Below are 14,470 nucleotides of genomic sequence, written 5' to 3'. Positions count from 1 at the left end.
CCCACTGAAACCAAATGAGCCATTGTGAAACAACAAAGAACAATTACTTGGTTAATTGCATTCCTCCCCTCACCCATGAAGAGGAGACTTGTGTGAATTCATCCCATCAGCTTGAACTCTGGGGCGAAAGGAATAAAAATACCCCACAAGAAGAAACTCTCTCTCTTCTGCTTGGACTTTGAGAGGGCAAGATTTCTAAGCATACATCAGAGATCCCCAGCTGCTTAGGCTGGGTTGGCCCTAAAGGACATATAGAGATTGCATATACAGCAACTTCTGTCACCTTTTGAAACACTAAGGTTAACTCATTAGTATGTGTATGTTTATCTGCTTTAACCATGTAAATAACTAAATTTGTTTTTCTCAGTTAATAAATCTTCAGTTAATTTATTGTAGGACTGGCTACCAGTGTTGTCTTTATTATAAGTTCTAAAGCGGAATTAACATGGGATTCAGCATAACTCCTTAATGTGGTGATTTTTGGTATAAGGGACCATCTATCACAAAGGCACGCCTGCAGAGGTGGCAAAATAGAGCAGGAATACCCAAGGGGAATGACTGTGACTCCACGTTAAGCTGTTAAAGTGCCTGAGGAGTTTACTGTCGATACTTGGTTGGTGAAATCCAAGTACAGAATTTACAACCAGTTTGGGGTTTGTGCCCTGCTTCTTAACAGTCTTTCCTGAAGTTGGTACTTAAACTCTTGAGTCAAGCTAGATAGCTTAACAGTGATGGTTAAGAACTCAATCCAGCAAATACATACAGCTTTATCACCATGATTTCAATAAAACTACTCATGGTAATAAAGTTGAAGCATGGTTAAGGTATACCAAAAATATTGCTTAATAGGGACTGTTTGGTGGAGATGCAAAGCAAGCATATCCCCCTTCAAGGGGAACCAAAAAAACAAAAAATAGACCACTACACACACATTTAGATTACATAACCAGAAGGTATATTATTCCAAGTCAGCTAAGTACTTCAGATGCAAAATTAGAATAAAGATCAGATTGCAAACATATCCATTTTCCTTTACCCACATGATTATTAAAAAAAAAAAAAAAAAAAAAAAAACACAACATAAAAAATAAACAAACAAAAAAAACCAGGCAAGTTCCTAAAAGGTTAGTTCACTTCAATTGTTTTAAAAATAAAAGCCAGTAGCATCTACTTTTCTTAATTTGTGTTTTTAAAACATCCACACTTCTCTTCCAATGTATTCATCTACCAAGCATGCCTATTAGCAAGAACACACTGAGTGACTTGGGAGGAGGTAATAAAAATTATCACCAGGTTCCACAGCTGTAAAATAACCTTCTATATTTTACAGATTTACTTGACAAGTATTTTAATTATAGAATGGTTTGAGTAGTTTCACTTACACGTCTTTCAATGTAACAAGTTTTCTTCCAAAAAAATATATACAAATTTTACGTTGATCACTTTTTCATTTACCTGGGTATTCTGATACATTCCTCTGTTCCAGGCAAGCCAAGCTGTCCATCAGTAGCAAGACCCCAAGCATACACTTGGCCCTTGTCATTTAATGCTAGTGTGTGGGCTTCTCCACATGAAACAGACACAATATTTTGGGCATCCAAGGCACCAACATGCTCTGTAAAAGTAAGAGAGGAAAGAAAGTATGTTCTAATATATGACAGTTAAACAAAAAATTTCCATTCCTGCCATTGTATATTAAGATATTAAATGAAATATCATGGAAAATTAGTCTAAAAGCATGCCAAAATACCTTTATCAATGACATAATCTAACAAGGGCAAGTTAAATCTCACCCCATTATTATCCCATATAAACAGTGACCAAGATTAAAGTATCGTTACAATATAAGGGCACTCAATCAACTGGAATGCATAGAAAATGCAGGATAATAGTAAAGGTTCTCTTCTAACCTTAAAAATCTATGAAAATGAATGCACAGACTCAATTAACATTAAGGTGATTATTACTGAATGATTAAATGTATAGCCATTATGTAAGAGGAAAACATTCCATTATGCACTGATTATCATTGTAATTAAGAAGTCCTTTAATAGCAAGGCACAAAAAGGCAGGCTACAGACTAAGGTCACCATCCTGCAATGGACTCCACACAGGTGGTCTTCTGCATGCGTGCACAGAAGGATCAGGGCCTAAAAGCTAAATTTGATGCACAGATTCACACAGCAGACCTCTGAAAAACATGTAGTTAATTAAGGACATAAGACTCCATTGTTAACCTCTTGTTTGTGACTACTCTGTGTGTGCATATCTTCAGATATGTTTGGCTGTACTCAAAGTGTGCACTTGTGCTGGTCAAATAAGCTACATTCCCATGCACTCAATAGCAAACTTGAGAAACTGGGCAGTTAAGCAAAATCATTAAAAAAAAATTGAAGATGTGGTATTCATAAACTGCAAATTAGTTATAGATTGAGAAAGAATGCACTGGGACATAAGCTAATGCAACACCTGATGGGAGACTGTTGAATGGTTTCAGGGCCAAAGTCTGGGAAGTGATGGAAGGGACAGAGAACCTATTAAAATCAAAGCTGTTATCAAAGGTCATTTACTATACATTAAATGATTTTAAATGTCAATTATAAATAGCTGATTGGATTCAAGCATTAATAACCCAAAAGCTCCAGCACTAGACTACTGCATGAGAACCGTAAAGTCAAATTGAGTTGTCCTTTAATTTTCCAAACAAAATGAAGAGCAAAAAAAGTAAAACAGTTAAGACTAAATGATATTTTAAAAAAATTATTCATGTTTTCATAATTTATGATTGTATTAGTAGTAGTACAGGTAAAGCGGATGTTTTAAGATAGATGTTTTTAAATTTCTCAACATCCCTTTAAAGGAGAAGAAAACCATAATAGTCAGAAAAGGAATCCAAGGTAGTAGAACTGCTTTTGGTAGCATTAATGGAATTAAAAAACAACTATCTGGTATTTTCCTCCTCTAACTTCTTGTGTTCAAAAACCTCCAGAAATTTTTATTTCAACTTCAACAATATTATGAGGGAATATCAGAGTCCTGTCATTAACACCAAAATGTTCGTAAGTGTCCATGAATCTCGTGCTCATTTTAAGACAGTTTATGCTCAATTTTCTAAAGTGCTGACTTAAACGAAAGCTGTGAATCCTCAGCACCTTTGAAAAATCAGGTGTAAGATGTCAAATTAGGCATCTCAAAATCAAAGCACACAAAATAACTGAACATCTGAAGTGCAGTTTTCTAACATGTTGTGTTCTTCTTAAAGCCCCAGATCCTGGAGTCTTTTGAATCTCAACTTTCATTTTTTACAACATACTTTCTATGCCTCATGGTTATTGGGAAAAGTCTGAAAAACATGACTGGAGTGTAAAGATTCAGAAACCAGAAGGCTAATAAAAATAAATTTTAAAAATCATTTTAAAGCCAATCATAATTTCTGAACATGAGTTTGGCAACTGAGTGACTGCAGCAATTACAAAATACTTATAGATAAGTTAGCAGTTGGCAAGCATACGTAAGTACACATATGCCTGTAAGTGAAAACAAATGGGAAACCACTCTCTTTTGCCCTTCCCTCACGGACTTCTACAGAACATAAAAATAACTTGAAAGGTAAGTGTAGCTCTACTCTAAGCATTCCCTGTACTGCCAAATAAGAGGTAACCAATATTTCATGTATCTGGTCATTTTATAAATAAGTCAAACTGGGGGAAAAGATAAAAAGAAAATAGGAGCTCAGGAAGAAAAATGTTGCAACACAGAAATAGTTTGTAAATTTCATGCTCACACATGCTCCTAATTTAAAAGTTCCATTTGGTGAGATGATTAAAACCCACTAGTAATCACAAAAAAAAAAAAAGACAGTCATTAAAAGTGAAAGCTTTTATTCTGATAACCTCAGACAAATCCAGGAGCTTGTGGCACTAAATGCTAAAGGGTTGCAGAAACAAAAGAACAATTTGCAGCAATTAGGCTGTCAAACTCTCCTGCTGGTCTAGTGTCCCAGCTTCACTACCACTGGAGGCAAGATGAACTAGTTATTTGGGTGTAAATAATTATTTCTCAGAAAAAGAGTCCTGTGATCTGCCCAAAGCTCACAGCAGCACCTCTCCCCACATAAGGAAAGATTATGGTACAAACAGACAGAACTGAAGAATACCAACTAACCTATTTAAAGCCCTCCCAAATCCTTGAAGAATGAATCCCTTTTGGGGATCATGCAACTACTACTACACAGCTCTGTCTTACTGCTTAAGCGGGAGACCCTGCTACCCACATTACTTGGCTTTTCCTTTATGGAACACACAGCTAGGAACCACTGAAACAGCAATAAATGCTAGTATTCAGGACCTGTAAGTATTTCTATTATAAACACTAACAAGAAGAGGAGATAATTTGGCTTTAAGGCTTCAGACCAATTTTTTTTAAACACTTCCAAACATGAACAATTTGATATTTTCTTCACACTCTTAGTAATTTGGTGCATTTAAGTTAGTTAAAAAATTAGAAACAGCTTGCTTTCAAACACTCTCTCAACTCCAACAGATACTACTTAAACAGGAAGAAAGTGTCACACAGCAGCCCCTAAGACAGATACATTTGGGTGCATAAAGCAATCCACTACATCACTTAAAAACAGAATTTTTGCACCAGTACATTGTCTTTAGTTTATTTTCAAATTAAAATGACAAAGATACAGAAAGTTCACTGAATAATTACTGTGCACACAAGTCATAGTTAAAGCACACACAGTATATTTTAAAAGGATCTATAAGTTTATACCTCATGATAGAATGTACATCATATACGGTAATCTAGTTATACAACCTCTCATTTACAAACTATTGTCAGGGATCTATGGATTAATAAAAACATCAGAATGGCCATACTGGGTCAGACCAATGATCGATTTAGCCTAGTATGCTGTCTTCCAATGGTGGCCAATGCCCAGTGCTTCAGAGGGAATGAACGGAACAGGCAATCATCCAGTGATCCATCCACTGTCACTCATTCCCAACTTCTGGCAAACAAAGGCTAGGGACACTTCAGACCATGGTTTTGCACCTCTGGCTAATAGCCATTGATGGACCTATCCTCCATGAACTTATCCAGTTCTTTTTTGAACTCCGTTATAGTCTTGGCCTTCACAACATCCTCTGGCAAAGAGTTCCACGGGTTGACTGTGTGTTGTGTGAAGGAATACTTCCTTTTGTTTGTTTTAAACTTGCTGCCTATTAATTTTCATTTGGTGACCCCTAGTTCTTGTGTTATGAGAAGGAGTAAATAACACTTCCTTATTTACTTTCTTCGCAGCAATCATTATTTTAATAGACGTATATCATATCCCCTTTAGTCATCTTTTTCCAAGCTGAAAAGTCCCAGTCTTATTAATCGCTCTTCATATGGAAGCCATTTCACAACCCCTAATAATTTTTGTTGCCCTTTTCTGAACCTTTTCCAATACATATTTTTTGAGATAGGGTGACCAGATCTGCATATAGTATTCAAGAGGTGGGCATACCATGGATTTATACAGAGGCAAAACGCCCTAGACGAAAGCGCGTAGCATGCACATATCAACAATATCAGCAAACAGAGAAGGGAGGAATGGCAAGCACTGTGGAACAGAATTAAAACTATAGAGTTGTTAGAGAAACAGAAGTTAACAGAAAATGGTTTAGTTATAATAAATGAAAGGTTTTTCATTTAGAGAATGTTACAGAAAGATCTAAGCATGAGACACAACTGGATCCTGGCCAGGCAAAATGATGCATCTAAACAACAACAAAAATCAAGTACTAAGAGTTACACTGGGATGTACAAACTAAGGTCATTAGCCTAAAAATCGTTCTGTCAGAGGGGACTCCCCCGTCCACATAAAGACTCTTCGACAGGGACAGGAGTCAATTTGCAGGATTGAGGCCTAAGGTTCTGTGGCCTGCAATGTGCAGGTCAGAATAGATGATCATGATGGTCCCTTCTGGCCTTAAAGGCTATGAGTCTATCATATGGGACATGACATAAGTAATTACCTTTTTAAAATAACCTATTAAATTATAACATATTTACTAGATTTAGAAAGTAATGGCTAAGAACTGACATGATAACTGTATGTAACTATATACAACCAATAAAGTAATAACTTAATTTTTCTTTTTTTAACTTCAAGCTAAGTGGTAGATAGCATTTTATAAAAATGAGATCAATTAGGCTGGGTTGGGTAATTATATATCTTCGTAGGATTTAATATGCTTACTACTTTCTACGCAATGAAACAGAAGTACAAAAATCAAAACCATAAAAAGGAAATCTTTAAAGTCCCAATTCTGCAAATATGCACGTGCTTGGGACTACTCACACTCAGAAAGTTAAGCACATGTAAATATGTTTGCAGTTCTGAGGCCTAAATGTAGTAACTAAAGTTAAAAACAACACGCACACAAAATTCACTCTTCATTATTTGTAACTTACCTGGTCTCTTTCTGGATTTTTCATGCCCTAATTGTCCTAGATCATTACATCCACATGTATACACAGTCCCATCATCCAGGACAAAAACAGTGTGTCTGAGTCCACATCCTACATCTTGGACCTTTTTATTTAGGAAAAAGTCACTTTTTCTGGGTTCTAATACAATCTCTTCATCAATTCCACCCAATCCAAGCTGTCCAAAGGATGCATTTCCCCAGCACAACATGGTTCCAGTTGTATTGATCGGTAAGATCTTGCAACTTCACTGTTCAAAATGTTCCTTCTGTGACAGTGTTCAGGGGGAAAAAATAAAGTACCGTTATGAAGGAGCCAATACTTAAAGCCACACCCTACATTTAAAAGTATATGTAAACAAACATTTTTTTTCTATAGTAAAATTTTTGATAACTGAAACTGAAAGACTTTTGAAAGTCCAACTTACTTGTCACTCTTTAAGCTCTTCCTTAACTTTCTGCATTACTCTCAATTTGGAGACAGATAATTTAAGTCACTTTCACTCAGGGGGGATTTGATTTGAATCAAATTTATTTAAATCATGATTTAAATCACTAGTAAGGAAGACTTGATTTAATAATGGATTTCTACATAAAAAGCTCATTCTTGTTGGCTGTTATAACCTTAATACATATTCTTCACAGGTAAAGGAACTTCATTAAAATATTCCCAAACTGGGTCTCTTTTACGGCCTGCTGCCATTACAGGTTTTCCCATCTAGTGAGAGAATGGTATGGTAGATCTCAAATTAATGAAGGCTACATTCAGAAAGACCTCAAGACTTCTGGAATATGCTGCTCAAAAAGTTTCACTTTTGTTTCTACTGCCTGTCCCTCCCTTCTCACATTTATCTCCAGATTTCTTCTCCTTGTCTAGATCTATTCCACTCCCCACAATTTTTTATTCACTGAACTTTTGAAACTTTGCACTTTTAGAGAGAGGTAAGGAACTGACTCAGCGTACACAAATTTGCAGAGGGATAATAGGGGTGAGGTCTGTTATTCTCACCTCTATACATTATTTATTTTAAAACATTTTTGCTGTTAACAAGCATATTATCTCTGGAGACACAAATCCATAGTTTGAGAACTGCAAAACTAAGCATCTCTGATGGTATCTTCTAGACTGAGCATTGAGTCCCATTGGGTAGAAAGAAAGATTAACCTAAATAATCTATACAGAAGCCCCTTGAGACCCATAAGATTAGGTCCCTAATCCATGAATTACTAGAACTCATTTACAAAACTTTTCTTAAACACTACATGAATATATTGTCTCATACTATAGAATTAGAATTTATAATCCTTATTCTAAGCTGAGGTATCTTTGAGCTATAATGTATCTTAATTAAAACTATCTTTAGATAAAATGCTTTTTGAGGAAAAAAATCTATCCATAAAATCCAATTTAAATAAAAAAGATCCTATTTAAATTTAAAATATCTGATTTTTTTTTTAAATCATTGATTTTTATCCACCCTGCTTTCACTACCAGGATCCAAGTGTTGCAGTATTTAGATTTCAGTCACCACGTGGGAACAGTTATTGGTTTAAAGATAACTATTTCCTTTGGTATTTTCTTGAAAATTTAGAAAGCTTTCTAACATTTTCTAGTCTTCGATTTTATAAAAAGTTTATTTTAACAATTTGTATATTGGGTTACATTTAATTTGCCAATGCCCTTTAAAAACTTCAGTGATGTTCTATCAACTGGTATAGTTGATAATACAAACTGATGTGCCAATAAGTATAATATTTACCATGTATGAGTCTCTTGACACTTGACATTTTAAAGTTGTATTTTTTATATTAATCAGAACCTAGACCATGATCCCACACTCTGATCCAGGCAGATGGACTGCTCCGTCCCGGTGCATTTCTCTGGAGCTTCACAAGAGCACAACTGTCCACGGAGGCAAATCACAACGTAAACTGGGCCCCAAGGATGGCAACCACTTCTTTGAATTCACCTTGTTAAGTTACATCCATGGACATCAGCTCATCCATCCCTGCTCCCTGGATCCCATTTTTAAGTTTATACGGACAGATTACAGCTCGATTTTGAGAAGACAATGGAACATTTCTCTCTTCTTTTCAGTTTCCAATTTTGTGTGAAGTATTTGTGATTTAAAAGCAAAAAATCAAGAACTGATTTCACAGGAAGAGGAATTTCCCCATATTTTTAAAACAGAACCTACAAATATTCTTGATTAAAAATTACTGCAATTCTTCATCAATTAACACTGTAATCAAAATAGCATGACTGAAGGACGGGATGTTCAATATAAATTTATCATAAATATAGTACATTTACAAAATATTACATCCCGAAACATCCTCATGTGCTTTACAAACTATATAAATACAGCATCACACACAGAGTTACTGTTGCCAACTACCACACTGAGCACTGCATAATAGCGAAAGGGGTGACTTTATGGGCAAGGATAACAGAGCAAACCATTTCTTTTACCAAAAGTCAATGTGCAAAAGATAGAACATCAACTTTCACAGTTTCACTGTAAACAACCCAAATGCAGTAACTTATGTGAAACTCAATTTATCTATCTCGGAAGGTTAAAGCATAACCAGATAGAACCAGACAGAGATAGGTTACTTAATGGGAAAAGTAACTATTATCCTACCACATTCAGAAGAGGATGCTCAAAATGACTTTGGCTTGACTTGGGACATAGTTATAGATCCATCACAGATCCATATAAATGACTACCATACAAGTTTCAACCTGTAACACGAAAGAATAGAATGGATATACAACTGTAGTGATCCAAGGTTTCCACAATCGAGTACTCTTCCCAGCTGCTGGAAAAGGAAAAAAACATCCACAAATTAATTAGCTTTTTACCAGAACGGACTGCAGAACAATCAAGTCTAAAAACATTAATTTAAAGGAAAAAGGTATTCTAATATTTTCACTTAACTAGAAATTTAATTTAAACTCTAACTTTATTATTCTGCAGGAAAATATTTATGAAATTTAGAAAATGTCAGGGCTTAATAGTAGTGTTCTGCACTTATGTTATGGTTTCAGCCAAGGATCTGAAAGGCATTTATTTTCTAGCAAGTAATCATGAATCTCCATGCATTTTGTTTTCAAGTCTGAGTCACTATTTATTGAGACATCCACTAAAAACAGTGTGATACTGACAAGGAACAACTGGGAAAGATGGGGGAAGCAACCTTCTACTTTTCTAGAGCAAAAAACAATACAATGATGGGGCCAAAGGAAGAGACTGGAAAATTCTAGTATGCTTTAGTGATTTATGTTTACTTGCTGCACACACAGTGAAGAGCTCTGAAAAACTACGGCATAAACCTAGCAGCTTAAAAGGCGACAGTATAGACTATAATTCTCCTTTCCTCTTGTAGGCAACATTCTGCATTCATGGAAAGACTGACAAATTCTGAATCCCATTTTCAAACATCTCACGCAGAATAAATAATATTTAACATTTCTTGTACTTTTCAGCCTGAAAGATCCCAGACTGCTTTACAATCAACGGACCAATGAAACACACCTTTACTGTAGATAAAACTAGGTGCACGCAAATTTTGGGCAAGGCTGCTGATACCAACTCCGGCTCGTCAAACAGCACCCCGGGGTCTTATAATGCTCCGAGAAGTCTAGATCTTTCAGGTCTGTTCAAACCAGCCACCAGTACAAACTGCGCAGTCCGTCAGGCCCCACTCGCAGCACAAGGGAAGAAACTGGACCCCAGCCGGGCAGCGGGCTCCTGCCGCGCACAGGGAAATCGCGGTGGAACATGGTCCCGCAAGCTGATATGGCCACGGGTCTAGCGCAATTCGGGGCGGTGAGTGAATCTGCCTGGGCCCCGCCCACGGGCCGTACTGGGCCGGGCGCCGGCCCTGCAGGGCTCAGAGGAGGCGGGCGCCCGTCCCGCTCTGTGCGTGCCGCAGGGCAGGGCGCCGGTCCCACTGCGCTGTAACTACCGCCCCGGGGCACCGCAGGGATCGGCCGCCGCTACCGCAGAGCTCAGCCCCAGCCCCTGCCCCTCCCACCGGGCCGGCACGGGGCCCACACGCCCAGGACCTCACGCGCCGGTGGAACTCACCGGAGGGCCGGGTCACAGCCCCGCGGGGACCCCAGAGAGAGGGGCTGCTACTCCGGCGAGGAAGGAGCACCAGGAAGAAGTGACAGGCCTCTAGCACCGCGGCTCCGGCGATGCTTCCGCACTGCGCATGCGCCTCGCCCCGCGCGTGGAGGGAGGGACTCGCTCCCCCGTCAGCGGGGCGAGCGCGGAGAGACCCTGCTCTGACCGGCCCCGCCCACTGGGGGCGAGGACAGGGCTCCCTCGCCCGGATCCCCCAGGCCCGGAGTCCAGGACGGGTTTGCAGAGTGGCCTTTTGAATAAATCGCTGCTGGTAAAGGGAGCAAACTGAACCGGAAACCATCGAGCGGAGCCCTCCAGTGCCTCAGGGACCGCCTCTTCCCAGAGCCCCCCTGCAACTCACTCCTACTGGGCGCTGTCAGTATCCGGCTTTCAAACGGTTTTACCTTCGAACAACGTTTTGTTCATACTTCTAGTTCTACCTCCCCTGTCCGCTTTCACTGAGTCTGAGAAGACAGGGCCCTGGTGAACGTCCCAGATCTGTGACTCCTACATGTTCAATGTACAATGTCAACTGATTGTCATGATTAGAGAGAAACTTGTGGTCAGGCTGGCGTAAAATCGCCTTGTGTCAAGACTTGCTTAAAGATGCTATTGAGATAGATAATAGACTTTACAGAAGCTCATAAAAACAAACAGAATCAGATGTATTACACTATATCCTATGGTTTTCAAAGTATGCATGAACATGGAAGCAAATACAGAACTCAAATGAACTTTGCCCCCATGACACTAGATGCCCTAAAGTAAAGATTGAAATTGCCTTTACGGAGGGAAATAATTGATATCGTTAGATAACCATAAAACTATCAATATTAAGTAATGCTGTGTTATTTGGGTTATATTAAATTAAAATTATTGTCAATTTCCTGTACTGCTGTTTGGGAGAGTAGCAGCAGACACATCACAGCCGTTCAGAGAAAAGGCAGCCAGGGAACCCTAGACACATCAAAAGAAGGACTGGAAATGAAGCCCTGTGAGAAAGCAAGGATAGGGAACTTTGGGGGCAGAATGCTGTTTGGAAAAGGCTTGGAGCTTTGAGTAAAGAAACTACCACCTGTTCCATTCATACTGTGTAACCGTACTTTGTGTACTTTCTTTGTAAATAAACAGGATTGCATACAAGGAATATCTATCATCAGTTTCTCCTCCTAATAGAAACAATCTGCAAGCCCCTGAATATTAGCTAGCCCCTCATGCCCAAAGGTATAATACCGGTGGAAATCATTACAAATCAGGCTTTTCCGATTTTCACCAAAATCAGTAGGGTTCTTGAATCTTACCTGAGAGTGGGACAGGGTGAGGGGCCTGGCTGGGTGTACAGTTTGGCCTGCTTAAGCAATGAAGTACATGTGTACTAGTATAAATATTAAAATGAATCCAACCCCTGAATCACAGTGTATTAGTAGCACTATAGCTTTCAGCAATTTCATCCAAGATACGTTAAGCCAGGCTGCAATATGTAGTGTCAGATCCTTTCAGGCTTGCCAGTAGCAGCTCCGCATTCTACAAAGTCAGCTATAATTTGCTGGCCTACATGGGATCCCCCACAGTGACTATCATATAAAGGCCTGTGGAGGAGGTAAGGAAACCCTTTCTACTTCCCTTGACCTAGCAGGTCAAGATCATGTTAAATATTAAAAATAATTAGTAATCTGTTTAACAATCGGATAAATATCTATCTTGTACATAATTAATTTAACTCTCTGCTTTTGAAAGATCATGCAACACATTTTTCCAATAGGTTATACAAATCTGTGAACAACATATGTATAAATATTCAGGTGTTAAATTAGCCTAAAGTGATTTCCTCCATTGTCCCCTGTGTGCCATAGGAAGAGAATTACAAGAATAACATTGATTTAAAACAATATAAAGTCTACCTTGATCAGACTAATTTCATACGAATATCTATTTTGGTATGCAAAATCTATTACAAATCAATCAGGTCTTAAAGTTAAATAATAGACATCTTAAATTGCATATACAAGGTTTGCATATACAAGGTTTGTGTATTCAAAAGAGTCCTTGGAAATGGACAAAAGATCTTTCAAGTGCACCAATATGCATCCATGCAAATTAGGAGAATAAAAATGGAAAAAAATAAACAAATTTGTTTAATGATCTTAAACAAATATATTGTGACCTGAAAATACATTTATAATTGTGAACTGATTTCTAAACTGGGGGATTAAGTTAATGTGAATGAATTAATGCCTGGGCACACAAACCCTCTGGGAACTATAAAAGGAGGGTATCTTCAGTTATATAGGGAAATATAATGGGATTTGACACTGGATTTAAGGCTTGTCTACTGCCCAAAAAAGTTGCATCAGGTTAAACCAGTTAGTTAAACCAGTGCAACCTTGTGTATAAACACTCGTATCAATTTAAACATGATTTACAGCAATTTAGCTTACCCTTGTTATTTAAACTGATGTAAAAGTGTTCATACACACACATGACCCTAACAGCCTTCTTATGCCAATTGGCAAAGGGCATGCTCAACAAACTGTTGTCAGAATATTTTGCCAAATAGTGTCTTGTAAGGTATCAGACGACAACTGGTGACAAACTGGTCATGAATATCATTGTGTGATGTATATATGGGTTATTTATAAAAAGTAATGTAAGTGTGCTGGAAATATGTTGTTAAAATATATTTCGGAGCCAGTAGATAAACTAGCCTGCCTTAGACAAAAGAATGTGGATTTTACCCATCTGCCTGGCTTGATTACAGGCGGAGGGCAATGAAAGTACATTTACATATGAGGTAAATAAAGCAATCAAACTAACAAGTGGCAGGGGAAACAGTATCAGGGCCTGGTCAGGGAACACACAGGAGCCTGAACTCCTGGGAGGTCTTCCTGGCTCTTGAGACAAAAACAATGGACTTCAGGAAGTATATGGGGAGCAAAAATTCATTCTAGTCATCTGTCACTTAGGGGGAAAGGAGACAGAACCTTCTGATTCTGTGAACATAGGATCATCCTGCTGCAAGAACTAGTAATGCTGGTATCTTAATGTCAGTGAGAAAGCTGTTTAGGAAAAGACTGTAGCTGCCACAGCTAAGGCTCAGAGACTAGAAAGTGTGTTTTGTTTGTAACTATAAGTGTCCTTTTCTCTTGCTTAATATCACTTAAATCTATGTTCTTTATTAATAAACTTATTCTTAATTTCACAATAAACTATTTCAGTGCTGTTATATTGAATTAAAGTGTGAGTCCTCAACTACACCAACAAGCTGTCTCTTTGAAGGCGGCAAACTTAATAATTTTTATGAGTGTCCAGTCAGAGGGATGTCTCTGGGTCATTGAGGTTCATTAAGTGTTACCTGCAAGGCAAGGTTAAAATTGGCAGAGTCTCAAGGAGTTTGCTGACAAGGCCCATAGGACTGGTGTGGCAGGGAGTGACACATAGTTGAAGCCTCGGCAAAGATCACTTTTGCTGAGGCAGAGAGGTAACACAATGGCTTATGGTTCTGGGTACCCTGAGGAGAGTAGCACAAGTCATGAAACTGGTTCAATATTACATCTTTAGTTAATCCAGTGCAACTGTGTGTGTGAACAAGACCTGAGAGACTTCTTGGGACATGAAAATCTGACTGGAGAACAGGCACACCTTCCTGGGATACTGAAAAGACAGTTGACTTTCTAAAATGTCAGGCTTTAGTTTTCTGCCTGTGCGATCAATATTACAATTAACTAAACCAAGAGGCTGTTTAACTACACTTTAAGCAATGTTTAACTACACTTTAAGCAATGTTTGCCTAGTTATGTTTATATTCTGGTTAACCTTTATTTTGTGATATTATCTATACTGGCTATATACACTGTT

General features: G+C 38.2%; 1 protein-coding gene across 12 annotated transcripts in view; it reads right to left on the bottom strand.

Moving 5' to 3' along the window:
• Window positions 1–13,752, bottom strand: part of HERC4 (HECT and RLD domain containing E3 ubiquitin protein ligase 4) — an 89,410-nt gene extending 75,658 nt beyond the window's left edge. Inside the window, exons 1-5 of one of the 12 annotated variants that reach the window (XM_030571200.1) lie at window positions 10,577–13,745; window positions 9,128–9,305; window positions 8,453–8,572; window positions 6,469–6,751; window positions 1,456–1,615 (exon numbers count right to left, since the gene is read on the bottom strand). In XM_030571200.1, coding sequence (XP_030427060.1) covers window positions 1,456–1,615; window positions 6,469–6,694 — 386 coding nt within the window. In that variant the 5' untranslated portion in view covers window positions 6,695–6,751; window positions 8,453–8,572; window positions 9,128–9,305; window positions 10,577–13,745. Of the gene's footprint in view, window positions 1–1,455; window positions 1,616–6,468; window positions 6,752–8,242; window positions 8,428–8,452; window positions 8,573–9,127; window positions 9,306–10,021; window positions 10,314–10,576 lie in introns of those variants that run through there. The other 11 variants (XR_004001427.1, XM_030571207.1, XM_030571196.1 and 8 more) reach the window with 11 other exon arrangements.
• Window positions 13,753–14,470: the final 718 nt, after the last annotated feature.

Source organism: Gopherus evgoodei, chromosome 7 (assembly GCF_007399415.2).
Source record: "Gopherus evgoodei ecotype Sinaloan lineage chromosome 7, rGopEvg1_v1.p, whole genome shotgun sequence".
Lineage (NCBI taxonomy): Eukaryota > Metazoa > Chordata > Testudines > Testudinidae > Gopherus > Gopherus evgoodei.
The sequence above is the reverse complement of the archived record's forward strand: the minus strand, read 5'-3'. Positions and strand labels throughout refer to the sequence as shown.